Below are 25,870 nucleotides of genomic sequence, written 5' to 3' on the forward strand. Positions count from 1 at the left end.
ATTAAATTCAATGGGTAAATGGATACCCGTTATAACCATGATTAACATCTATAACCGATGGTTACCCGTTATAACCACGGGTAATACTTATAACTGTCCATTTAAATTTCACAGAGAAACGGTTATATCCATAACGGTTTGTTCGTTTAAACGATTACCCATAACCGTAATTGTGAACTTTAAATGGACGGGTAACCGTGGTTACCCAAACCCATAGGTATTTTGCTCATCCCTAGTTTGAGATGGTAGTTTAGGGAATAAATTTGAATTTAAAGAAACATTAATTCTTTAATAAAAAAATAATATGAATGAAGAAAGTAAATTAGACGTAGAAAAAGGTAAGTGGATTTAAATAAAATTTTCCATTTTTTGTTAAGGACGTTTGTATACAGAGGGATCTCCGAAAGCAGAAGCAGAGAGAGATAAGGAAGTCGTATATAAAATTATAAATATATAAATGCAGTTTCTAAAAGAAGGTCTTACGTATCACGTCCAAGCCATAAAAGCCAGTTTTGAGCTAACCATTTTCACCTCCAATCAACTCATTCACTTGTACTCTAAGCATGGCCTTATTCGAGAAGCCCAGAAACTGTTCGACGAAATGCCCCAACGAAACGTCTTCTCTTGGAATGCCATAATCTCCGCCCACATCAAGGCACGCAACTTGAACCGGGCACACCAATTATTTGACGCTGCCTCTTACAAGGATTTGGTCACGTATAATTCCATGTTGTCTGGTTATGTAAGCGCCGACGGGTATGAGGATTGTGCGCTTGAGCTGTTTGGCGAAATGAAGTCACGGGATGATCGGATTCGGATTGACGAGATTGGTCTCACGACTATGCTGAACTTGACTGCCAAGTTGGAAATTGGTTATTATGGGAGACAGTTGCATTGTTTTATGGTGAAAACTGCTAATGATTTAAGTGGGTTCGCAGTGAGCTCACTTATCGATATGTATAGTAAATGTGGGTGTTTTCAAGAAGCGCGGCGGGTGTTTAGTGGATATAGAGGGGTGGTTGATTTGGTTTCGAAGAATGCAATGGTGGCGGCTTGTTGTAGAGAAGGCAAATTAGAAATGGCAGATGATCTGTTTTGGACAGAGCCGGAGCTGAATGATGCTGTGTCTTGGAATACACTGATTGCAGGGTATGTGCAGCATGGTTTTGAGCAAGAGGCACTGAAATTGTTTGTCTGTATGGCAGATAATGGATTCAGATGGAATGACCACACTTTTGCTAGTGCTTTGAGTGCTTGCTCTGGTTTGAAGGGCTCCAAACTCGGAAAGGAAATCCATGCATGGGTCTTGAAGAATGGGATGACATCAAATCCGTATATAGTCAGTGGCATTGTTGATGTCTACTCCAAGTGTGGTAATATGTGTTATGCAAAGTCAGTTCATGTAGCAATGGGGTCCGAAAATTCCTTTTCGGTAAGCTCAATGATTACTGGTCATGCTTCTCATGGTAACCTAATAGAAGCACGAAAACTTTTTGATTCATTGACTGAAAAGAACGCTGTTGTTTGGACAGCTTTGTTTTCTGGGTATCTCAAATACCAGAAATGCGAAGCTATATTTGAACTTTTAGGTGAGTTCACGGCAAGGGAATCAATAGTTCCTGATGCTGGGATTCTCATCAGTGTGCTTGGTGCCTGCTCAATACAAGCAGCCCTGGATCCTGGGAAGCAGATCCATGCTTACATTCTAAGGAACGGGATTGAAATCGATAAGAAGCTTTTTAGTGCTTTGGTTGATATGTACTCAAAATCCGGGAGTATTACCTATGCAGAAAAACTTTTTAAAAGTGATTTTGACAGAGATGTAATCCTGTACAATGTGATGTTAGCCGGTTATGCTCACCATGGGCATGAAAATAAAGCTATCCAGATTTTCAATGAAATGTTGGAGAAAGGTATGGGACCTGATGCAATCACCTTTTTAGCGCTGCTATCAGCTTGTCGACACTCTTGCTTGGTGGAATTGGGTGAGCAGCTCTTCTACTTGATGGAAAAAGTGTATAATGTTTTACCCGAAATTGAGCACTATGCTTGCATGATTGATTTGTACGGGAGGGCTAATCAACTTGATAAGGCAATAGCATTCATGAGAAAGATCCCTACAGAATCAGACACCATTTTATGGGGGGCATTCATGAATGCTTGTAGGGTAAACGGGAACGCCGTACTTGCTAGAGAGGCAGAGGAGAGACTATTAAAACTCGAAGGAGACATTGGTGATCGGTATGTACAGTTGGTTAATTTCTATGCAGCAGAAGGAGATTGGGATGAGGTTTGCAGAATAAGGAAGAAGATGAAAGGGAAGGAGGCCAAGAAGACCGCTGGTTGCAGTTGGTTATATGTGGAAAATGGTGTTCATATATTTATCTCTGGTGATAAAGCCCACCCAAGAGCAGAGGCTATAAATTGTACCTTAGCCTTATTGACTGAAGAACTGTATCAGATATCTCGAGCCTCCGCTGGGATCATAATTTGAATGTCATCGTCTCAACACAACTAATTATGATGTTCAGAACATTCAGTCACTAAATCAGATATAGGACTGGTATTTCCATGCCGTCCGCATTCATTCATTTTCAGGAGGTAGGCACATACACACTTGGATATCGTTTACCCTATAGTTATTAGTTATATCTTCTTTTGTAAAAGAAGTACACTCTGTATTCGAGCATATTTATGACATTTATGACAAAGAACACACTCTTTTTTTCTCTTGGCCTGAGACAATCAATCTACTTAATTCCATTCCCCACAATGACTCGTGTGCTACTTAGACCAGTCCTTGGGGCTGCGTTACCATATAACCAGTGTAAGTGGCAAATAATTGATATCTGAAACGAACAACACTTTTTCATTTGAAGTGCAATGCTTACATGCAAAAGAGAATACAAATGTTTTGGATCTTTCACTACTACTTCTTGATTCTGTTTATACCTGTTTCATCTTATGTGTTTTCTGCAGAATAATGCATTTATTGGTCAAGTGCCTGGGTAGAGACTCCAGAGTACCATTAGTGGATGCCAATTTGTGCATATGAATTGAATTCGGCAATGGAGTGACAATGGTATTATTGTTCCTTCATCTTGGTGGAAATGCTTGAAGAGTGTTAACTGAGAGCAATTCTATAACATGGAAAAATCCAATGCGGCAGAAAAATTTACGATGGCGTCATGGGAATAACCCCGTTCACACTCTAAGGAGACACTGACAAGCTATCTTCCTTCTGTAGAAGCTGGGGGCATTCACAACTGATTGGAAGGAGCAGGTAATGCTTTCTTGTGTTGTTTACTTGTTCTCTTTGTAGGCATGATCTTCTGTTCATGAGAATATCAATGCTGTTTATTTTCCAACTGTAAAGTTCCAATCCGCCTTCCCCGTTAATTCAAGAAAGTAAAGAGGTAACACTTTGGACGATACAAGTAAATAATTTATTCTGTAAAACCGTGGAATTGTGAATTTACAAGTTGAATCGGTTAAATTGTTGTCAATCAGATGGAAAATTTCAGTCGAGAAACCTTGTCAATCTTTGTTTCTACCATGTCGTTACATCAGAGCTGTCAAGACCAAGGGGACATCATTTCTTTAACAAATAGTAATTGTAAATACTGATGTATTTAAAGATGATAGCTAGCTCCCATCTCTTCAGTTCACTACAACCAAACTCCGATACTCCTAAACCGCGATGGCTGCTTTCATGGCGTCGTTCGGGAGATGATCCGCGTCATGTTCCAAGAATAACTTAAACAAATTGTAGCTGAAGCCACCCAACAATTTGCCCCCTTGTTTTGTTGAAGACACCAACGTTGCAGGATTCCTCAGCTCCCAAAACAGACTTCTGGCACCACATCGCTGTTGCCGTTGTCCTCAAACTTTCTCTGTAGTGCCGCATTACTGTGCCTCCACAAGAAATCAGTGCACTTCTTGACCTCAGATTTGTTGGAAATATGCTCTGAAAGTCAATCATAGGTTGACATCTTTCAGGAAAACGAAAAATGCAGAAAACGAAAAACGCAGAACATAAATTTAGCATAATTCTGTAGAACATCAAACCACCACTAATATCAAACCGAGACTAATTTGGACTAAAAATAGACTGTTGGCCTGTCCAAGGCCCAACACTCTGAATTATGTATGAAGTTTAATGGGTATTTAATTTATGTAGAAGATTAACAGTGCACGATCCAAAATTTAAAAGTGCTTTATGACGTGGCAATTGTGGGTGGCAAAAACTCTCTTTCACACCAAAGGAATATTGCTTAGTCGAGTTTCACACGGAAAAAAGTACTTTCCAGTCACAAGTTCATAGTTTCAACGGGATAAAAGCTCAAGTATCCAAGTGAAAACTCACCCTCTGATAGCAATCACATTATCCACTTGGATCAAGGAGTATGAACTGAAGGGAGAAAGGCTTACTCTGGAAGAAAGAGGCGGTTCTATAAAAGGCAATAAAAATGAAGAAGAAAATGATACTCAACTCAATAAACAAAAAATTTCAAATCTTTGCAGCCTACTTCCTCATTATATTTATAGCTTTGCTACTTTCTTCGCAACATCAATTTCTTTTACTGAATATTCTTTCCCAAATACATCTTGTACTTGCAAGAACTTGCCCAACTGGCTTTGCCCGAATAGGTTTAAATCGTGCTCGATTGCTTGTATTTATTATTTATCTTCAAGTTATTTACCTTTTAAACATTTAAACATGCCTTTACGTTTCATCAATGTGAATACTTTGTTTTCCAAGCTAATGTGTCTTATTTTCTATCTTTACATTTACATGAGAATTGCCAACTGACTATAGTTCGATCAATATTTGTAGTTCTCCCTTGGTAACAACATAAAGAAAATACAAAGTTCTTGTCACCAAGCATAGAAAAGAACTTAACATATTTAACAGTTCTATGGCACAATCCTTATGATAATGAAGTTGAATTACTTGTGGCGCAAGACAGCAACTTGAAACAAACAACTAATCAATCTGTTAGTCTTAATCAACAGTGGCACGCCTAACAATGACCAACTCATTTAAGAGAGCATGAAGGCCTATTCAAGGCTTGTCAAAAACAATGTTAAACTGACAGAGAGTTCCAACACTCTCGTATAATGAGTTATGTTGCCAAGAAGAATCATGTAGTAGGTGGTACCTGAGTGATTTGTCACTTGGAGGAGGTCGACAGCGACACCTCTGCTAACAAGATAGCACCTTTAAGGCTCTGTATTCTTTCTCCGCATCGTCTCGAGCTTTTCTCGACCATATCCAGTCGAGAACACGTTGAGATTTTCTCACACCTACTCAAGTCTTCTCAAGCGTTTTTCGAAGAAGGACATAGTCATTTGGTGGAGAAAAAGATGTAGAATTATCAGAGAGACGGCCTGAATGCCCACTTCCAAAAATACTGATATTGTTCCCGATTTGGTAATTACCACTTACACAATCCATCATGTGTGGGGTTTTATCACAAAAGGCCTCGGTGTTAGTTAGAGCGGGCTTAGGATATTTAAACTATTACTTATCTTTTACCACAACTAATGTGGGATTTAACATGCCCCCTCACATGGGATTCAATTAGTGGGTCACACGTGGGAGATTCACACATCAGCAACCATGTGGAGCCAAGGGGACCCACCCACCACGTGGCAGTACGAACGAGCCCGCTCCCAGGCTCCGATACCATGTAAAACTATCAGAGAGACGGGTTGAAGGCTCACCTCCAACAACACCAATATTGTCTCCAACTTGGTAATTACCACCTGCACAATCCATCATGTGTAGGGTTTTATTACAAAAGGTCTCGGTGTTAATCAAAGTGAGGTTAGAATATTTAAACCATTACTTATCTTTTACTACAACCAATGTTGGATTCAACAAAAGACAAATATAAAAATTGAAGATGGCGATGAAGTTAGACTTGTAAATGGGTCGGGTTTATTGGGTTTGGGACGGGTTCAACCCGACCCGTTAAGTTAACGGGTCATCCGAACCTAACCTATTAAGCTAACGGGTCACCCGAACCCAACCCGTTAACAATTATTATTATTATTATTATTTTTGCATAGAGTTTATTTTTGGTTGTTAAGACTTGACTGAAATTACTAAAACATCATCAACTAACGGGTCTAATGGGTTGACCCAAAGTGACCCGTTATTTAACGAGTTGTTAACGGGTTCACCCGTTAAGGACCCGACCCGTTAAGCATCCACCCAAATACTAATATTAACGGGTGTGGTTAACGGGTCGAGATGAAGTTAGTTGTATTTGGACTAGAGCGAGCGAGTGAGAGAGAGAATTGGAAATAGTTGGAGATGGCGGCAATGAAGCTCTATGTATTTCTCTAAAGCTTTAATGTGGCACTAGTGGTTTAATAGAGATTGATAACGTGCTTATTTCTTAATAGTGATACATTATATAATTTATGGTGGTGATTTTAAAAATTGATCTAACTAGCATTACTTTGGATAAAAAGGAGGAATGTAGTTCTTTGGGTTGGTTTTTCCACGGAGGAGAGAGAATTGAAACCTCAAAGTTATTTTTTAGTCTTTTTACATGTTAAAGAAAGCAAAAATTTAGCAAGAGAAATGCCAAGAAGAGTCTCTTAAATGTGAGACTCTCTGGTACCTTATATTTTTCGCATATTCTTCATGACCATATTATAAAACAATGTGTCAAAAGTATAAAGTGACTTAGACCATCTCCAAAAGGAATGCCAAATCCTAAGTGGAATGTCATGTAATAATATTTGAAGGCAGATATAAATTCCAACCGATATGCCAATCCTATGTGGATTTGACATACCTGTTGTGTGATGCCATATTTTGACATATGAGAAAATCTAATGTCAAACTACTTTTTAAACATTTTCTTGTGTGGGTCCTTGTAAAGTACCAAAGATAACTTATGACAATTAGTTTTTTTTTTTTTTTTTTAATAAACGATATTATCTACACTAAGGGGTAGAAGAGTGTGCTAAGTGTGACATCCCACATCGCCCAGGGGAGTGATCCTTATATGTATATTCTCATCCCTACCTAGCACTAGGCCTTTTGGGAGCTTACTAACTTTGGGTTCCGTAGGAACTCTGAAGTTAAGCGAGAAGGGGGATAGAGCAATTCCATAATGGGTGATCCATTGGGAAGTTGCTCATGAGTTCCCAAAAACAAAACCGTGAGGGAATGGTAAGCCCAAAGCGGACAATATCGTGCTACGGTGGTGGAGCGGGCCCGGGAAGTGATTTGCCCCGGGCTGGGATGTGACAATTTGGTATCAGAGCCTAACCCTGGTCGCGTGTGTGCCGACGAGGACGCCGGGCCCCTAAGGGGGGTGGATTGTGACATGCCACATCACCTAGGGAAGTGATCCTTATATGTATATTCTCATCCCTACCTAGCACGAGGCTTTTTGGGAGCTCATTGGCTTCGGGTTCCGTAGGAACTTCGAAGTTAAGCGAGAAGGGGGCTAGAGCAATCCCATGATGGTTGATCCACTAGGAAGTTGCTCATGAGTTCCCAAAAACAAAACCGTGAGGGAATGGTAAACTCAAAGCGGACAATATCGTGTTACGGTGGTGGAGCAGGCCCGGGAAGTGATTTGCCCCAGGCTGGGATGTGACAATTTAACTAACATACCCCGACCCAGAAAGTCCACTTGGATCCTGAATCGAGTTGTGCTGGCCGACACCTGGAAGGTGACGAAGCCATAGAATGTGATAGTGTATAAAAAGTGAATAAATTTGAATCTAAAAGTGTCTAAGTACCAAAGTGCGCTACGAGTGGGAGCGAACCCATTTCACACGCGATGTCAGAGCATAAGTAAGGTACAGTAGTGTGGGTAAGAATCATACCTTTAAAAGTAGCCACCAATACTAAGATTAGCTATATATCCTCGTCGATATGAACTCAGCAGTTAAAACTTGAAGGGGTACAAAACAGAAAGTGTGAGTAAGTAGTAAAACCAAGCTTCCCAAAACTATTACCTTTCCAACAGTAATAACTCCTCACTGTAATTCCCTTATCGTTTTCTATAGGACAGTACAACATATATACATATATCCAAACCATACTCAGAAATGACCAAAACCACGGTTTGCCATCAACTCCACCATACATTAATAAGTAGGCCAAATGAATTTAATCAATACAAAGTGATATATCAGTCAGAGTCATCTAAAATGACATGTACAACTTATCCATATCTTATCAATCATGGCTAGCATATAAGTCGGAGTCACCTATAGTGACTTGTACGACTTATCCATATCTCATCAATCCTGGCTAGCATATAAGTCGGAGTCACCTATAGTGACCTGTACGACTTATCCATATCTCATCAGTCATGGCTAGCAAATAGCTCAATAAGTATACCTGCACATGAGTAGGAACCACCTAAAGTGGTCTGTACGACAAGACTGGGTGTAAATAAATACGCTCAAGTGATACGATCACGTGAAGACTGTGCGAATAATCGCGGGTTACCTACGAGTTGGAACCACCTAAAGTGGTCTGTACGACAGGACTGTGCACCTACCTTGGATCGAAGGTGAGCGTAAGGTGCGAGAGGTGAACATCACGTGAAGGACTGTGCCCTGGCCACGGAGCGAGAGCACTAACACCGGGGTGCAGGTTTATGAGCTCTCAATGCATCTCAATATAACATGTGCAACTCATGGCAACTAGTACGACAGTATCAAAGTTGCCTAACACATAACTGTAGTCATGCTATAACTCAATCGATTCAACTAATACCATAAACTCACCTGAACTTACATGGGTGTCTTGAGTTCACCTTTGCACTTGAAAGCATTCCCAATAATTATATGCAAGTAATATACATATGGATATACCATGATGCAATCTAATACTCAACCATGTCGTAGCATTTTCAATTATAAACAATACGGTGTGAAGTGTACAATCAATAACGCCCTACTCCCAAACTACTTATTTTCAGGGATAATTATCCATGACAACCCAATTAACACTAATTTAACTAACTAATTCATAAAACTAAAACTTGCGTTTACTAATTTCCTTCGCATTACTCAATTTCCCAAGCAAGGCTTTTGTCTCAAATATTTTATGGCTGCATCTAATGTCTCGTTAAACTGCCTACGTACCCTAAACAGGGATCAAGCCATTCGTAATTCATATAGGTACTTCAAGCATTCACAATAATTATATGAAGGTAATATACCTAATCAATTTAAAAGTGTCGATAGAACTCTCAACAATATGTACGATAAAAAGGAAAATATCCACTCACCTGGAGTCCACGCTATGATTCTCTAGCGCACACATCGAAGCGTCCTGAATGATTGGTCCCTGTGACCAATTATCAAATCACATCTCAGAACTTTTATCCGAAGAATACGTAATTCACATAAAACACAACCTCAACGACATTCTAAAATAGTTTGAGACCCATTGACCACAAGTCAACAATCGATCAAAGATCGACGGTAGGGTTTACAACCCTGTATAACTTGACCCGGAAGATCCGCATATCATATTTCCAATCCGAAACTCCCAACGATCCACAATATGTTTCTAGAATAACATATTAAAATTTCATTACAATCCAACGGTCAGATCTCTGCCAATTGCCTAAAACAAGTGGTCGTGAACATTTATTTTACTAACTTACAAATCCAATTCAGGAAGATCCGTAAGTCGGATTCCCGATCCATAAATTCCTATGATCTTTAAATATTACGTATTATAATGTATCCAATTTTGGTGACGATCCAACGGTCGGATCATCGATTCACATTTTTATCAAGTAACATATCGTAACGAATTTAGGTTCCAACGATCAACCTACGTCATTCAAATGAAAAAACTGAATTCAAGACATTCGACATAGCCTAAAAATAGCATTGGTGGCCCACTGGCCACACGCCGCGGATGGCGGTCGGCCGTCCCGACTCGCCGGAAAATCCAACTATTTCCAAAAATTCTCAAACTTCACAGAAATGAAGATCCCAGTGAGTGGAGCAACTTTCATACCTGCCACGAAGTCCAAAAGTGGACGGAAGATGGTCAATTTTGCCCACAAAGCCTGGGGGTGCCTAAAACTTCCCGATGTCGATTCGTCGTCTATGGTGGTCCAACGGGGTCAAGGTTGGTTGGGTTTTGCTCCTGGGATGATGGGCTACAAAGCCCAAGTGGTGGCATCAGCCATCGCTTTGCCGGAAAATCGAAAAGGGTGGCCGGAGCACTATTGATTTTCGTCAACTTTCGTGGCCTCAAACCGCCACATACCATGGTTAATCAAGGTGGTTCTTGGGTGGATTTTGTAGAGGGGAATGAGAGCTTCAAGATGGTGGTGGTGGCATCGAAAAACTCCACCGGAGTTGGCTGAAATCAGCCTTGGAAAATGGGGACTCGAGGTGGGTGCGGGTGGACGGGAAGCCACTTCCTTTTCCCTTTTTTTTTTTTCCTTTCTTTCCTCCATTTCTGATTGGGCTTCCCCCACAAACTGGGGATTTAATTTAAATAAACACTAAACCTTGAATAACCAATTTCGAACGTCCGTAACTATACCGTTATAATCCGGACTCGCAAACGGCTTTCGCCTATACGTTCGTATCAATGAGTACTACGAGGATATGCTAAAGAATAATTCCCACATCTCTCAAGTCGATGGTCAACGGAAGTCAAAGTCCTTACCTCTAGGGCAATTTCGTATATTCACGCTTTTAAAATAAAATAAAAACGTAAAATTTGGAACGGATTGTCACACTAAGTCTCACAATGAGGTAGCAATAATATGATTTAAAATGTCTTTTAGTGAGAATCGAACCTAAGACCTCTCACTTACAAATAAATAGGAATATTACTAAATCGTAGTCCTAAATGGTTGAAAATTAGTTTTTATGTATTTGTTTTGAAGAGCGGTTATGAATTGGAGCAAAAGAAAATTTGAAATTGCCTCATAAACCTTCAGTTTTATAATTGACATGTTTTTATTAACATCTCCATTGGAGATGCTGAGGCTTAGACCTACTATAACCTTTGGAGTGAAACTCAAATTTTAGAGTCTAAAACTACCCCAACTTCCTCCAACCCTTGGACCAAATATGAGTTTTAACACATAACTCATTTTTTGACCAAATTTGGCTCAAAATTCCCCCTGGGTTAGTGGGCTGGCCTACCATATATGTTTTTTTTTTTTTTTAGCAAGTTTTATATTTCTAAATTCATTGAATCTAATGGTTAAGATCTAATATGATCAAATCCAATGGTAAAAAAAAATAAAAACTTAATGGTCCAAATTTAAATCCAAAGGTTAAAATAATTATAAAAATTTTTTTCTTCATGTTTTTCATATTCTTTCATAGTGTTCCACGAGTTTTATGGTATCGGTTTGGTGATTTTTTTGAATATTTATTCAGAATCTAGATATTTTTAAGTTAAAATGTTGGTAAAATTAAATAAGGAAAGTCTACATAATTTTTGTTTAAAAAAAATTACTTTAAAGAGGATAATTTCATTCTCTAATAATTTTTAAGTTAAAACTTAAAATTTTCAGGTTAAAGGGTGGTATTCCATGCTAAGTCACTTCCCAGGGGTTTCTCATTTAAGAAAACAAGGGCAAAAGTCTTTATTCCAAAAATCTCGTATTTCACTGTAAACATGGCTCTGCCAAGCGAGGTGAGCGATCTCTCTCTCTCTGTCTTCTGCGTATTTGATCTTTCCTTCAACATTTAAAATCTAAAATCGTCTCTGGTTCGTCTAGGTCGGATTGCGGGTACTGCTTTATCCCTTTGGTTCCAACGTCCTTGTCCGGACCGCTTGGTAAGTAAACTTCTCTTTTGGGGGCTTTTTTCTATCTTAATTAGTTTCTAGGTTTTAGGGTTTATGTTTTTTTTCTTTTTCACTGTTTCTGTAATGGGTCGTTTTTGTGCAGCTGCTCTGTGGGGATTGCTTTACCTGTTTACTCGACGTTTAAAGCTATTGAGAAGAAGGATCAAGAGGAGCAACAAAGAATGCTTCTTTATTGGGCAGGTTCGAAATCGATTTCACCAATTTTATATTCTTCCAGAATCCAAATACATTATCTGTCATTTTTTTGTGTACTACTTTATCGTTGTTTGCATATGCTTGAGAAATTAGACACTCACTAATGAATTGTTGATCGGTTCTCGATGAATTGACTGAAGGTACGATTTTATGTTACAAATTGTTAATGGGTTTTCGATGAATTGTGTGTAGGTCTGATTTTAGTTATACCTTTTATGAGATCAGTATTGCAAATGCAAAGAATTTCCAGGAAAATGGTTTACTCTCTTAACCTAAGAAAGCCATCGAAAAGAAATTTTGGGGGAAACAAAACAGTTGGGTGACCTTCTTACTAGTTGTTATCTGGACGATATAAAAGGGTACAAAGCAAGTAAATGATATGCTGAAGAACGCTACATTCCATGTTCAGTGCCTTTAGATACCTAACTTTGGGAAACTTAAGGTACTAGGTTGGCATGGAGATACAGGACGACTAGAGAGGGTTTTATTTATGTGTGTATATGTTAAAATGGTCTGATCTGCAAGCTTCTTGTTTAGGTATTTGGATCTTTTTCCCAGTTGTAGCTGCTGGCGGCCATCCAGTGTAGTAGTTCAAAGTTTATTTACATTCTCCAGGGTTTGTTTTATTCATTTTTTTAATGGTGATTTTTTCTTGCTACTTGCAGCTTATGGATCTTTCAGTGTTGCAGAAGTATTTTCAGACAAAATTCTCTCCTGGTAAAGTTTTTCTACATAACATGATATTGGATCTGCATATATATGCATATAATTTATTTGCTGAAAGTTTTAACATAGATCTGTCTCTGTATATATATTCTATTCACATGCATGGTGGTTAGATTTTCCCTGGTTCTAAGTATTTGAAGTAGGTACTTTTAGGATTTCATTGGTAATTTAATATGAAAAAGGTTATGAAAATAGGAAATAATATTTAAGTTGATTTTCATTGTCTTCTATTAATTAGGCGGCGTCATAACTCTTTTGATGACAGACCTTAATTTGAAATGGAAATGAGATTGCCTACCTCTTATTTTTACCTTATTATCCCTTCTCTTCTCCCTCTCCTTCCTCTATTCAATTGTATCGTGGAAACAAGCATAGTTCATTGTTGCATTTGTTTTCATATTTCTGGATTTGTAAATGCGTTTAACAATGTGAAAACTGCTGCTAATTAGCAAGTGGTAATATCAAGTTTAAAAAGTTCTTTGACTGCTTTCCTGAATGTATTATTCAAATCTAATGATGGTTTTTATCCACACTTCATTAGGTTTCCGCTCTACTACCATATGAAGTTTGCATTTCTTGTTTGGTTACAACTTCCAGCCTCAAATGTAAGTATGGCTAAATTGCAGTTGGTTTCTAGTGCAAGTTTGCATTTCTTGTCTGATAGTATTGTCGGTTTTAGTTTGAGAAAACTTCCATTATTTACTTTTCTGATGAACTCGATGTTTTTTTTTTTATTAGATACCAGTTGTTTTTTCAATTTTTTTTCCAAAAGGAAAAACAATTTCAGAAGGTGAAGGCAAAGTTCATTGCATATGTTCAGTTATTCTTATCTTGTGAAGGCTGACCAGAAATACTACAAATAGCACACTTTAAGCTCTTAAATAGCTTGGCTAACAGCTTGTTGTGTAACAGGGAGCAAGGCATTTGTACATGAACCATCTGCGTCCATTCTTTCGGAGACATCAAGTCCGACTTGATCAAGCTGTGGATTTTATTTATGGCCAAATGGTAATTACTCATCATGAATCTTTGACGTTCTTATGGAAGAATTGTTGTGTTAACCATGTTTGATTGTATTTTCCTGAAAACACTGATTTATTGTAAAATTGTTCTCGGCATTATGATGCCACTCCATAACTATTGAGATTATGATGCCACTCCATAACCATTGAGATCTCAGTTATACAATAATATGATGACTCTACTTTTGACAACTTCCAAGCCTTGTATGAGTTGCGCATTATTGAGGTCTGATAGATTCTTAATTTGCAGACTAAATTCATCAGTTCACACCAAGGAGAATTACAGTTTGCAAAGGCACTTTTCATGAAGATTGTGGCTTCAGGTATGAATGGAATCTATTTGTAGTTTGCCGCTATCTCAAGACTAGATATTAGTGACTCTTTTCTATGATTTTTAGATGAAAAAACACGGTTTAGTTAGGTTAGGGTTAAACATCGATACAATCAATTTACTCCTAACATAAAATATGTGGTAGCTTGTAACCTACATATACTTTCTTTATGGAGCAGTTCGGGGCATCGTCCCAGGGCAAGGGCAATCAAATCGTGCGATCGAAGGCCCTGCGAAAGAGAGTCAAGACACTGAGTCAGATATAGATGAGTAGATCAGTAAAGCGTTCTCCACAGGGAGCAACATGTTTGATAGATTTGGTAGTTAATGCGTGAAGACACTTTTTTTTTTTTCTTTTCTCCTTTTCGGGTCGTAAATGACCTTGTACATAATAGACATAATTTCTCTTGCTAGTTGCTTGTGGAACCCTAGTTCTCGTACAAGAAGTGAGACCTTTGACTACTATTCTTGGCATGACTTGTACTTTTTTTTTTTCACCATGCCTTAACTTCCAGTTTTTTATTTCATTAAAATTTCATTGGACAAATTGTTCCATGATTATGATTTCCGGCAGTTGTAAAACTCGTTAGTGCGTTATTATTCTAATGATTATCTACCTTAGTAGTCTCTCTTTTAGGTTCAAATCTCCTATCTTTTTTTTTTTTTTTTTTTTTTTTTTTTTTTTTTTTTTTTTTTTTTAAATTTTAATTTTTGTGATACAAGCAAGATATTGAGCAACTGGAGAATTCAACTTGGGACTTTGGGTACAGCGGTGGATATTGTTAGGCTTAAATGCCAAAATGATTCCTGTATTATAGTCATATGGTCAATTTAGTTTCCGTATTTTCGATTTGGCTAATTTAGTCATCGTGTTTATTTCTCTTAGTCAATTAAGACATTTCATTCAATCTATGTTAAAAAATTATAAGATGTTGGGACATGTTCCAATACATATTGTGATTATGTAAATCTTAAGTACAGGTAGATTAGGAATCTTTTGGGATTTAAAAGATCTTACCTAATAGACTTTGTATTATTTGGAGAGTAAGTTTCTCTCCTTATGCACTAGGATTGGGGGAATTAACACACAATTCCTCAAGTCTATTCTCCACTTTCTTTCTCACCATGTCGCATTCCTCAGTTAAATATAGACCACAACATGTTATCAACACGCTCTTCAGGCTGCGCTAAAAAGAATTTATTCGTCTTCAATTAGGAGAGTATTACGTTTCAATTATTTTTAATTGATTAAATTTTGATTTTATGGAATTCATATGCTTTTATTGATTCAATTTATTTTTCTTGTGTTGAATGTGATCCAAGCTTTGAAGATGGAAAGTCGAAATTGAAACTCCTACAAACCCGTTCACAATATTTGTCACGCAATCTAGGTTCTTCTAAAACAACGTTGTTTATCTCGATATTTTTTCAATCTTGATTGCATGAACCTTCGCCATAATGCATGACCCAACTTTATGATTTATGAATTTTAGATTCTACATAAATTGTTTATGCATTATATCCATAATATTGCCACTATGTGAATTGAATATGTGTGAATAAGCAAGAAAAAGAAAGAAGAAAACCCTAGAACTCGATTAGGGCTTGGAAACATGGATATATATGTTTCAGATTTGGGCCTAATTTATGGAAGCCTAGTGCTTGAGCACTGAGTTCGGGCTGGACCTGTGTCTACACCATGGCTTGAAGCCCACGGTTGTGCCAAGTCGCCAAGCCCAGTTGGGCCAAGCAGCTCCTGGCCCCATCGCACGGAACGACATTGTTTATGACGTCTTCTTCCCGTAACCCCCTGCACCTCGACGGGACTGCGCCCGCATCCGCACCCATCACCAAATCTCGATGATTGCAGGACCGTGGTGATGTAGAAGTTCTCCACCACCGTCGATCTCGACGATGGAGATCGATTTTCCAGGTTGAAACACTTCGCTGGATTTCTTTAGTCACCCATCGCGATTCATGGAGCCTTTCCAGCCGTGTTCTGCCATCTCGTTTTTCGAGATTCTACGGCAACGAGCATGGATCGACGGCCTCGACCTCTATGATCCATGCTCGCTGCCGTCCCTTATGACGCCGTCGGCCTCCATTGTTTCCAGACGAAGACCCTCACCCATCGCAGATGGGCTCGGATCTCACGCCTCAGAGGCCTTGGGCCTGTACTTCTCTCGGACTACACCCAGCAAACGGCCCAGTGTTGGGGTTAGGACCTCGTGACCCGTTTTGTTGCCAGCTGTATCACTAGCCAGCCTATCAGCCTATTCCGGGCTTTGAGCTCATTCTTTTATTTTTTTGGGCTTTCAGCCTTTTCTTTTATTTTTCCAGTTGGACTTGCAGTCCAATTCGTGTGAAAAAAAAAAAAAAAAGTTTTCTTTTTGGGTCTATTTACTTTAGCCCATGAAAAACTCTCATTTAATAGGAGTTGTTTTTTACTTTTTCTCTTTTAACCCATATTTTGGCCTGAGTTCTGTTAACTCAATTTTTTTTTCTTGCTGACCCGCCACCAAGTTGATTAAAATAATAATTTTTGGACTTGAAGCTCTATACCCTTTTTAGGATTGTTTCCCTAAACTTTCACACAAAATGTCCTAAAGCTACCAACTATTAATATATTTGTTTTCTTTTTATATATTATGTCTTGTATATATTGCGTTTGTTTGCAAGTTTTATGAACCTGAAGTTCATATTTCCGAACTCGAAGTTTCAAAAAAGTGTCATAGAAACCTAAAGTTTCTTATCGCGCAACACTCATGTTAAGACTCGAAGTTCTCCATGCTTAAATCTGTTTCAAACAAACCATGTCTTAGAAACTGAATGTTCTAACTTTGATGTTTATGGAAATTTTATTTCCTAAAACACCAATCATATTCTTGTTTCCGCCATTCAACGTATTGTCAAACCATAACAAGTTCGATTTCACTGATTTGGAAGTTTCGAAAAAAAACTACTTTATATGGATACAAGACTTGACACCCCACTTGACTACGACTAGTTGCGAAATCATTGTAGCCAATTATGCAGGGCCGGTCCTAAGTTTTTGGGTGCCCAGTGCAAAAGCTCAAAGTGTGCCCTTTCTTAATACGGAAACATATGTTAAAAAAAAAATTGTTTAACAAGGACTGGAACCCAGTCAAAGTTGGAGGGCTAGGCCCTCACGTCCCATTCGTAATTTTCGATCATTGTAGTGTGAAGAAAATTTTCTAGAGAGTTTGTCCTTAGGATATGTGATATTAGTTTCTCGAATTGTCCTTAGGATAGGTGATATTAGTTTCTCGAATTGGTCTATTTTCTACAAGTAAGGCTCTCATTCCTGCATTAAGACTATCCCAAACTCTTGGATCATAAATGTTTAAATGGAAAATAGGTTTAGGAGATTCAATATTTTCCTCTACACCAATATGATCATTATCAACAATTAAATCCACATCACCACCATTTTCATGGTCATGAGACTCGTCATTAACATCTTTCTCCACATAACCACCAGTTTCATGATCATGAGACTCCCCAACAACATATTGTGACTCTTCACCAACATTAGTTTCTCTCAAATTTTCAACCGACTCATTCTTTGTAGAAAATTATTAAGAGATCCTCTTAAACTTTCCGTAATTTCATTATACTTTGCCTTTTTTTTTTCTTTCCCTTTTCATATTACCAGAGAGTTGTTTCCTTAAAAAAATGGCTTCAAAATTTTGTTTGTAAAAATTACCTACACATGATATAACAAAAATTTCCTATCAAAATTATCATTCCAACACATATTATATATTATAAAAACCCTAACATCTATTATATATTATAAATACACTAACACATAGTCTAACATATTAGAAAATTTGATAAAATTGAACCTAAAAATTGGGTTTGAAATGAAATGAAATAATTCAATTAATCAAGAATTCAATTCATCAACAATAAGTTAACAACAATTCTATACATCAATTATCATATAATTCTATGCCACTTGCGAAATTTTATATTAAATTATGAATTAATAATTCAAATTTTAAAAATTAGTTTACCTCAAAACTTAAAAGGGTTGGTGAATGCACTGAATGAGAAGGTCATGTTGGCTTGCCAGCTTGGAAGCTGCAACGCACAGCTTGCAGTGAGTGAGTTTTGAGAGAAATTGCTGCACTTGCAGCCAATGGATGGAAGAAAAGGACAGAGACGGCAGGCAGGGCAGTGGGGAAGTCGGAACAAAGGGAGGTGGGGAATCGGGAAAAAAGAGGTTATGTTAGGAACTTAGGGTTAATTAGGGACAAGCGGTCCCTCTTATGTTTTTATTTTTTTATTTTTTTTATGACCTAAAACTTAGGCTGTTCAACTTAAGATATGGGTTATGTGTAGAAAAACCGGGCCGTTCAATTTGGGCTCTAGATAATTTTTTTTTATTTTTTATTTTATATACCTAGTTGTGTGGATTTTTAACTTTGGTGCCCTTCTCAATCTTGGGCCCTGGACAGTTGCCCTGGTGGCAATGGGCCTAGGCCGAGCCTGCAGTTATGGTGTGGAAGAGCTGAATACGCCTCCGCCATGATCTTCAGTTGAAGACTAATGCTTGAAGTATATCAAATGGAAGTACCTCACTACCAAGGACTCCATTCAAATCATTCAAAGATGAATTCTTACCCGAAGAAAGACATGATTGAAACCTTTTACGTCCATGAAAGGATATAATTCTGAAGTTTATATCCGATCGAATTTTGACTGAAAGAAAATCTTTCCTTTTATATCTAAATTGCTCATGAAGTAGCAGTATAGAGAGCGAAAGTTTATCAAATTCTTGGATCTGATTACTACCACACTTGTGAGAGAAAGGCACCCTAGTAATTCAGCTGGGAGGTACCGAACGGTTAAACCCATTTTCGACTGGAGTCTACCGAATGGTGGTGCCCTACTTCGGTCTATTCGATTGGGATGCACCAACATGCATGCTCTGCTTCTGCAGAGATGCACCAAAGGGCATGCTCTGCTTTGGCAGAGGTTCACTAAACGGTATTGCTCTACTTTGGCAGAGGCTTACCGAACAAACCCCTCCAGTTTCAGCTGGAACTTACTGAACCCAAGTCTGGGTTTGTCTCTCCTTCACAATCTAATTTCGAGTTTGTTTTACAACATATCATAAAATTAGGGCCTGCCAAGATGTGGTATCTGATGCGTAAATAGTTAATCACACAAATTAACCTTCTTGTTGTCAAATTGTAGTAAGGATGCAAGTAGGGATCGTTCTGGACCGGGGATTAGGAGGGCTTGCTAAAACCCCTAAACTGACTTAAAAACATAAAAACAAAGTTAAAAACGTTCACAAAGACTCAAAGGACTCGAAACAAGTTCAAAAGACTCAAAACTACCTAAAAACACTAACTAGGCAGTTTCTGACTCCAAACACAATTTTGGACGAATTTAAGATTATAGGTTGATTCAAAACACTTTAAAACACAAACTAAACAGATTCTAACCACTATAGAACAAGAAAGTAAAGAGGGGTTTTGATTTGACGAAAATTGAAATAACAAAACAAGTTATAAAACTAGGCAGATTGTAAAACGAATTTTTGGAAACAAGATTATGGATGGATTAGTTAGAGGTCCATTCTCCACACATGACACATTTGTATATGAATCGATTTTCCAATTGCTTTTCACTAACTATGATGCTCAACACCCCAAGTTAACCGTGAACAACACTTTTTTAACTTTCAAGTTTTCCTTAAGTTATTGAATTGGATGAGAATGCGCATACAACAACTCAAAACATTCTCTAAAAGTCCCTTACGTGAAAAGCACAATAAAACCCTTACGTGAAAAGCACAATAAAGGTACAATCAAAGATCATTAAGTTTCATGAAAACTATAAGTATTGACGAGGCAATTGTTACTATGAAAAGCATGAAACTCTTGCCAAGAATTCAATTAATGCGGTTGTGACTAGCAACCTTCACTACTCATGTTTATAAACTTGTGACGATTAGGTGAAACTTGTTTATAAACTAGAATCGAGTTCATGCATGAAAACTAAGTATGCATCCTTAATCAACATACAAGAACAAGTTTTGACTAAAACAGATAATTGAATTGCAATCACAACTTAACGAATCACAATTGGAAGAAATCAATTCACATCTCAAACATGTTCATGGCATCAAACTTTCCCCTAACTAATTAGGGGTTTAGCCACTCATGATTACAACAAACTCGGAAAGTAATAACAAAGTAAACAGTGAAAACAAGAACGAAGTACACCTAAGAACGCTCTAATCTGCGAGCATGAAACGTTCAAGACCTCATTCCTCTCCTAATTGCTGCGGCACATGAGGTTATTGTGAGTTTAGGGGGTTATGGATGATGTAGAATGATGGATTTAGGTTTGGGATGGATGTAGGGGACGGCAAGGGTTGGTTTTGGGCAGAAAATATGGAGAATGGTGAAGTATGGATGTGTTAGAGGGAAGGGATGAATTTCTGGCGTGAATGGTGAATGAATGAATAATTTGTGGCTGCAACAAGGAGGTTTATTAATAGGATTTCAGGAATTAAAACCCTAGGTTATTTAGGTAATCAAAATTTAAGTCAAAAGCTTTTAGAAATAGGAAATCAAATCAGAAATTTAAAGGAACCTACCTAAAAGCTGCGGCAATGCATAAAACACAAAAGGAATGTGTTTTAATGCAAGGAAATAGGAAAGAACTATCTCCCTTGCACGGCAAGGAAGAGGAAAGGTCAAGGGAGGTGCGGCTAAGGCTTTTAAGACAAGGATTGTGACATAATCTTGCAGATTTTGGGAGAGAAAAGAAGTTAAACTCATGGCAAGAAAGGGAAAGGATTTTAAGGCCAGAAATTTGGAGAGAAAAGGAAGGTAAGGTGCGGCACAATTTAGGGCATGTCTAGGGCTTCTAGAACATGTGATTTAGGCAACCAACATTATTTGGAAACTTGCACAATTGGAAACCTTTCAAGAATAGAAACTCCCCATAATGGAAACTGGTTTCCAATTCTTGATTCCTCCTTCTTCCTTCGATTCTAGGCTCACTTGGTCTTCAATTTCGTCCAACACTTTGGCTCCAAGCATAAGCTATCCATCCTTAGCCCAAAAGTGCTCTAAAAGGCTCCAAAATGCACTTCTTTGCTCCTTTAGCCCCTAGAACCTGAAAACATACGAAAATGGCTTAAAAGACTTAAAGCACTAAGAAATAACAACGTAAATGCACAAGAACAAGCCAACTAAGTCGCCTAAATATGCTCCTATCAATATCACGCCCGCAGCATGATCCTTGGTAAAAACCTAAAACTTCAAGAATAAGCGATAGTATTCCCGAACCTCAATCATGAAGAATCTAATTCTGTTTTGACGAAATAAATCATTCGTTCTACACTTGTATGTGCCCCTACCAATATTGTTGAGGAGTACCATCCCCGTAGTCAATCCGTGAGACTAATTTTACTTCACCTAACACATTTGAAATAGCGAAATTTGACATGGAAGGCCTATTGGCCAAACCCCCTGGTATACTTGGTTTACTTTGTAACAATTTATTTTACGAATATAAGATTGGTGTTTGGATGTCACTATTATTCTCAAATAAGAGTTAATTACCGAAAATTACCACATGTGACTAATACAATTAACTCATGCTTAGGTATGTTTTGTGGGAAGTTAGTTGTATGGTTCTATACTAAATTCATACCTAATCACCTTTTGACAACCCCTTCAGGCTTATCCAACTTGATTTTGGGGCATGGCACTACCCTATATTGTCCAAGGGTACTAATTTTATCATAAGGGGAAGCCTTATACTCACTTTGTTCTGGAAGAACACTTTTTTTTTAGCTTTAAGGATATTCAAGAGAATTATTACCATATTGAAACCAATGTAGAAAATGGTGTGAAATTCCTTTGCACTTCCTACGAATATAGCCAGAAGCGTATTCTAGAGAATATGGAACGCCTAATGAGTGGATTACACACATTTAGGGCCACTGTGTAGCCGGCCAGAAGCCCGAGATTTCAAAGGAATTTTCACTATGGATGTATGATTGGGATATCTAGGATGATCCGTGATGTGCCATTTTGGTCATCCTCTTAACAGAAGTAAAGACATTATACCTGGAAGCGTACCATGCCTTAGCACCCTCCATCTTTTCTACAAAGGATTCAAGGGGATATTTATGGACTGATTCAACCACCATGCTGACCATTTAGATACTTTATGGTATTGGTTAATGCTTCTACAAGTTGATCACACGTGTGGTTGTGGTCCACAAGCTGCCTTCTCCACACTGGTGGCTCAGATTGATAAGCTCATGGTTCATCACCCTGATTATATGATCAAATCTATTTGATTGGATAAGTTGGATAATTTACATCAAAAACTTTCAATGGATATTCCATGACGGTTGGGTTTTGAAGTTGAACATCAAGTACCATATATTCATGCCTAGAATTCATTAAACGCCTTCAAATGATTACGCAATCGTTGATCATACGTACCAAGTTTCCAATCTCTGCTGGGCCATGCAATATTACAAATAGCCATATTGGTCCGCTTAAGGCCAGTTACGACCCAACCTTATAAAGCACGTGTCAATTGATTACCAGATACGAACCCGACATATCGCATCTACGAGTCTTTGGTTGTGCAGTCTATGTGCCGTTTACGCTGCCCTTCCGTACAAAAAAAAAATGGGTCCTCAAAGAAGGATGGAAATCTATGTCCGTTATGATTCTCCTTCTAATATTCGTTACTTAGAACCTTTGACAAGCGATCTCTTTACTGCTCGTTTTACGGATTGTCACTTTTATAAGACAGTCTTCCCGCTGTTAAGGGGAGATAAGAGCGTCAACGTTCCTAAAGAATGACGCAAATTATCATGGACATCCCTACTATGTCTCATCTTAATCCCAATCTATATTAGAGTATAACCAGACACTTCCTTTGATCTAGCAAAAGTGATGAGATCACATATACCAGCTGCAAATATGCCTACAAAGATGAATGTACCAAATGTACGACGGACCTTTGTCCCCAAAAGCAGTAGTGCCACTACTATGGCCAACCCTCATACATTGGTGGATATCCAATCAATCTTTCCTACACCAAAAGTGTGGCAGATCACTCAGTTTGAAGGATTCACTTCCTCGAAATTTAAGAAACATGGCACGAACGAATCTTCCCCTCAATCGATGTCTCAATCCTTTCCATCTCATGAGATTAAATCCGAATTATTCCCGAGACCTGAAGTTCTTGGTCCAGTATACTAGTTTGGATGAGATATGAAATTGGAATGAGATTATCATAGATGATGTTTCAGTTATAAAGTAACTACCAACATAAATGAAAAACGACGATAACCAACCACGTTCCATTGATTAGTGTCAACGTAGAACTGATTTGTCAAGTAGAAGAATCAATCCATGATGAATGAGATGAACTAAATAGTGCGATATGACGACTTGTGGTGCAATGCTTTTCTCACACGCCATGTGATTGATTGCAACATGATAAACGTGGTTGTAGTATCTCTGGGATCCTGATATGAAACCTACATGGAGTTTCTAAAAGACTTAGATGTACTAATTCAAATAGTTCTAAACCACAAGAACACCTTTTTGGTTTTGATGGCCTTCACTTTGCGAATCTAGAACTATCCGGGCAGATTTGGTATACCCGTCTAAGTGAATATTTGATCAGTTGGGGATATATGTCCTTACGTGTACAAAATTCGAAATTGCTAGAGTTGAGAAAACTGACTCGCACCTAAAGTCAGATTTTAAGTTAAATGATCTTGGGAAAACTCGACATTACCTCGACTTAAAGTTTCAAGCTAATTCTAATGGTATTCTGGTCCACCAGTCAAACTAGACCCAGAAGGTGTTACGTCCGAGTATACCCTGATTGTCTGTACGCCAGATGCAAATGAGACTTTTACAAAGGATATGGAGCGTAAAGTTCCATATTGGAACATGAGGCAACCATATCGAAGTATAATTGGCGTTTGTTGTACTTAGCTCAATGCACTAGATCAAACATCTTATGTGCTGATAATCTTTTGGCATAAAGCAACACTGCGCCTACATGCCACCACCAAATTTGGTGTTAAAGACGTTTTTCTGTTACTACGAATTTGGGTTTATCTATCCCTATGTATCTCAAAATAGATCACACCCCCTTGATCTTCGTAATGATGCCTACCTTGTGGGATTCGCTGAATTAGATTATCTATTTGACCACACAAGGTACGTTCCCGAATGGTTATTTCTTTACCATTAAGGAACACCGCAATATCTTGGAGGTCTGTGATATAGACCTTTAGTTGCAGAACCCTTGAATCGTTCCAAGACTCATTGTATCTCAACACATGGGAGATATGGTTGACAATTCTTGTTGAGCATATTCGAACTCCCTACAATTTTCATCTATCGTTTAGTCCCAACAACGATCCATGAAGACAACTTCGTATATATCGACCAGATCAGATGCATCTAACAAGTCAACACCAAGCATATTATGTCTACATCAGCATGAGCATCAAAAGATTGAAGTCAAGCAGTCCAATCCCAGACAACCTTGTCGACCTCTACACATAATCAATGTCGAAGTCTACCTTCCAGAAGCTTGTTCGAGGAATTGGTATGCATAACTTTCTCATTTGCAATGCTTGTAGTTTCATTTGGAAGTTATGTTAAACTCAGGAGGAGTATTCAGATGTATACTCACTTGACCTTAATGTACTATTTTCCCCTACGCTTAGGAGTATTTTTTCCCATCGGATTTTTGCTACTTGACTAGGTTTTGACGAGGCACCCATCTTGAGTTGATCATACCCTTGAGAGCACTCTACATGCGTCCTAAAAACGTATAGTCTTGACTTAATGCAACTTCTCACTTTTGTCCTTTGAATATGAGCTTTTGTCCCACCCTGTGTTTTGCCATAGCGAGGTTTTGTGAGTTTTACCACCCATGCATTCTTCCATTTGTTTTGAGCTCGTTACTTGTGCCAACTAGATGAGACAACTTCATCAAACTGCTTCTACATTTGCCTGAAGATCTGATGCGCCATCTACTTGAATTTTGCACACTCAATGAGGAGTGTTGTGACATATGTTCTAATATATATTGTGATTGCGTAAATCCTAAGTAGAAATAGATCAGGAATCCTTTGAGATCTAGAAGATCTTTCCTGATAGACTTTTTATTAATTGGAGAGCAAGTTTCTCTCCTCCTTATTACTATAAATAAAAGTACAAAGATTGGAGAATTAACACACAATTACTCAAGTCTATTCTCCACTCTCTTTCTCACCATGCCGCACACCCCAGTTAAATATAGGCCACAACATAAGAGATATAATTACTCTCTCTCTTTATAGAAAAATGCAAATCAATGAGAAATAAAACATATAAGAGATAAAACTTTCAATCTAAAAACTGAGTAAGGTTGTGACATAGAAAAGAGAGGGGCTAATGTTAGGGAGGAGGTCCGGGAGTTGGGAGGAGACTAATTTTTCTTTTAATTTTTAATTTTATTTCATTTTTAAATATTTTAAATCAAATAAATAATTTTATAAATAAGTTTATAATAAGTTTATATATTTTTTTTTACAGAAATTAGATGGAAATGTTTTTAATTAGCTAATGGAGATAAACACATGGACTAAATTGACACACCCCGACCCGGAATGTTCACCTGGACTCCAAATTGAGCTGTGCTGGCCGACACCCGGAGAGTGACGAAGCCATA

The 25,870-nt window shown here is 38.0% G+C and overlaps 2 protein-coding genes across 2 annotated transcripts; both read left to right on the forward strand.

Annotated features, from left to right (window-relative positions):
- The first annotated feature begins 418 nt into the window (after positions 1–418).
- On the forward strand, positions 419–3,581 carry LOC137729174 (putative pentatricopeptide repeat-containing protein At3g18840). Its single transcript, XM_068468023.1, has 2 exons — positions 419–2,601; positions 2,980–3,581. Exon 1 carries the CDS (start codon positions 458–460, stop codon positions 2,492–2,494), a length of 2,037 nt encoding a protein of 678 aa, XP_068324124.1. The 5' UTR covers positions 419–457; the 3' UTR covers positions 2,495–2,601; positions 2,980–3,581.
- An 8,037-nt stretch (positions 3,582–11,618) lies between these two features.
- Positions 11,619–14,660, forward strand: LOC137729176 (HVA22-like protein k). The gene is made up of 8 exons (XM_068468026.1): positions 11,619–11,665; positions 11,751–11,809; positions 11,922–12,019; positions 12,700–12,751; positions 13,302–13,365; positions 13,673–13,768; positions 14,033–14,105; positions 14,293–14,660. Exons 1-8 carry the CDS (start codon positions 11,648–11,650, stop codon positions 14,385–14,387), a joined length of 555 nt encoding a protein of 184 aa, XP_068324127.1. The 5' UTR covers positions 11,619–11,647; the 3' UTR covers positions 14,388–14,660.
- The last annotated feature ends 11,210 nt before the right edge of the window (positions 14,661–25,870 follow it).

The sequence above is a fragment of the Pyrus communis genome, chromosome 3, assembly GCF_963583255.1.
Source record: "Pyrus communis chromosome 3, drPyrComm1.1, whole genome shotgun sequence".
NCBI classification, from domain to species: domain Eukaryota; kingdom Viridiplantae; phylum Streptophyta; class Magnoliopsida; order Rosales; family Rosaceae; genus Pyrus; species Pyrus communis.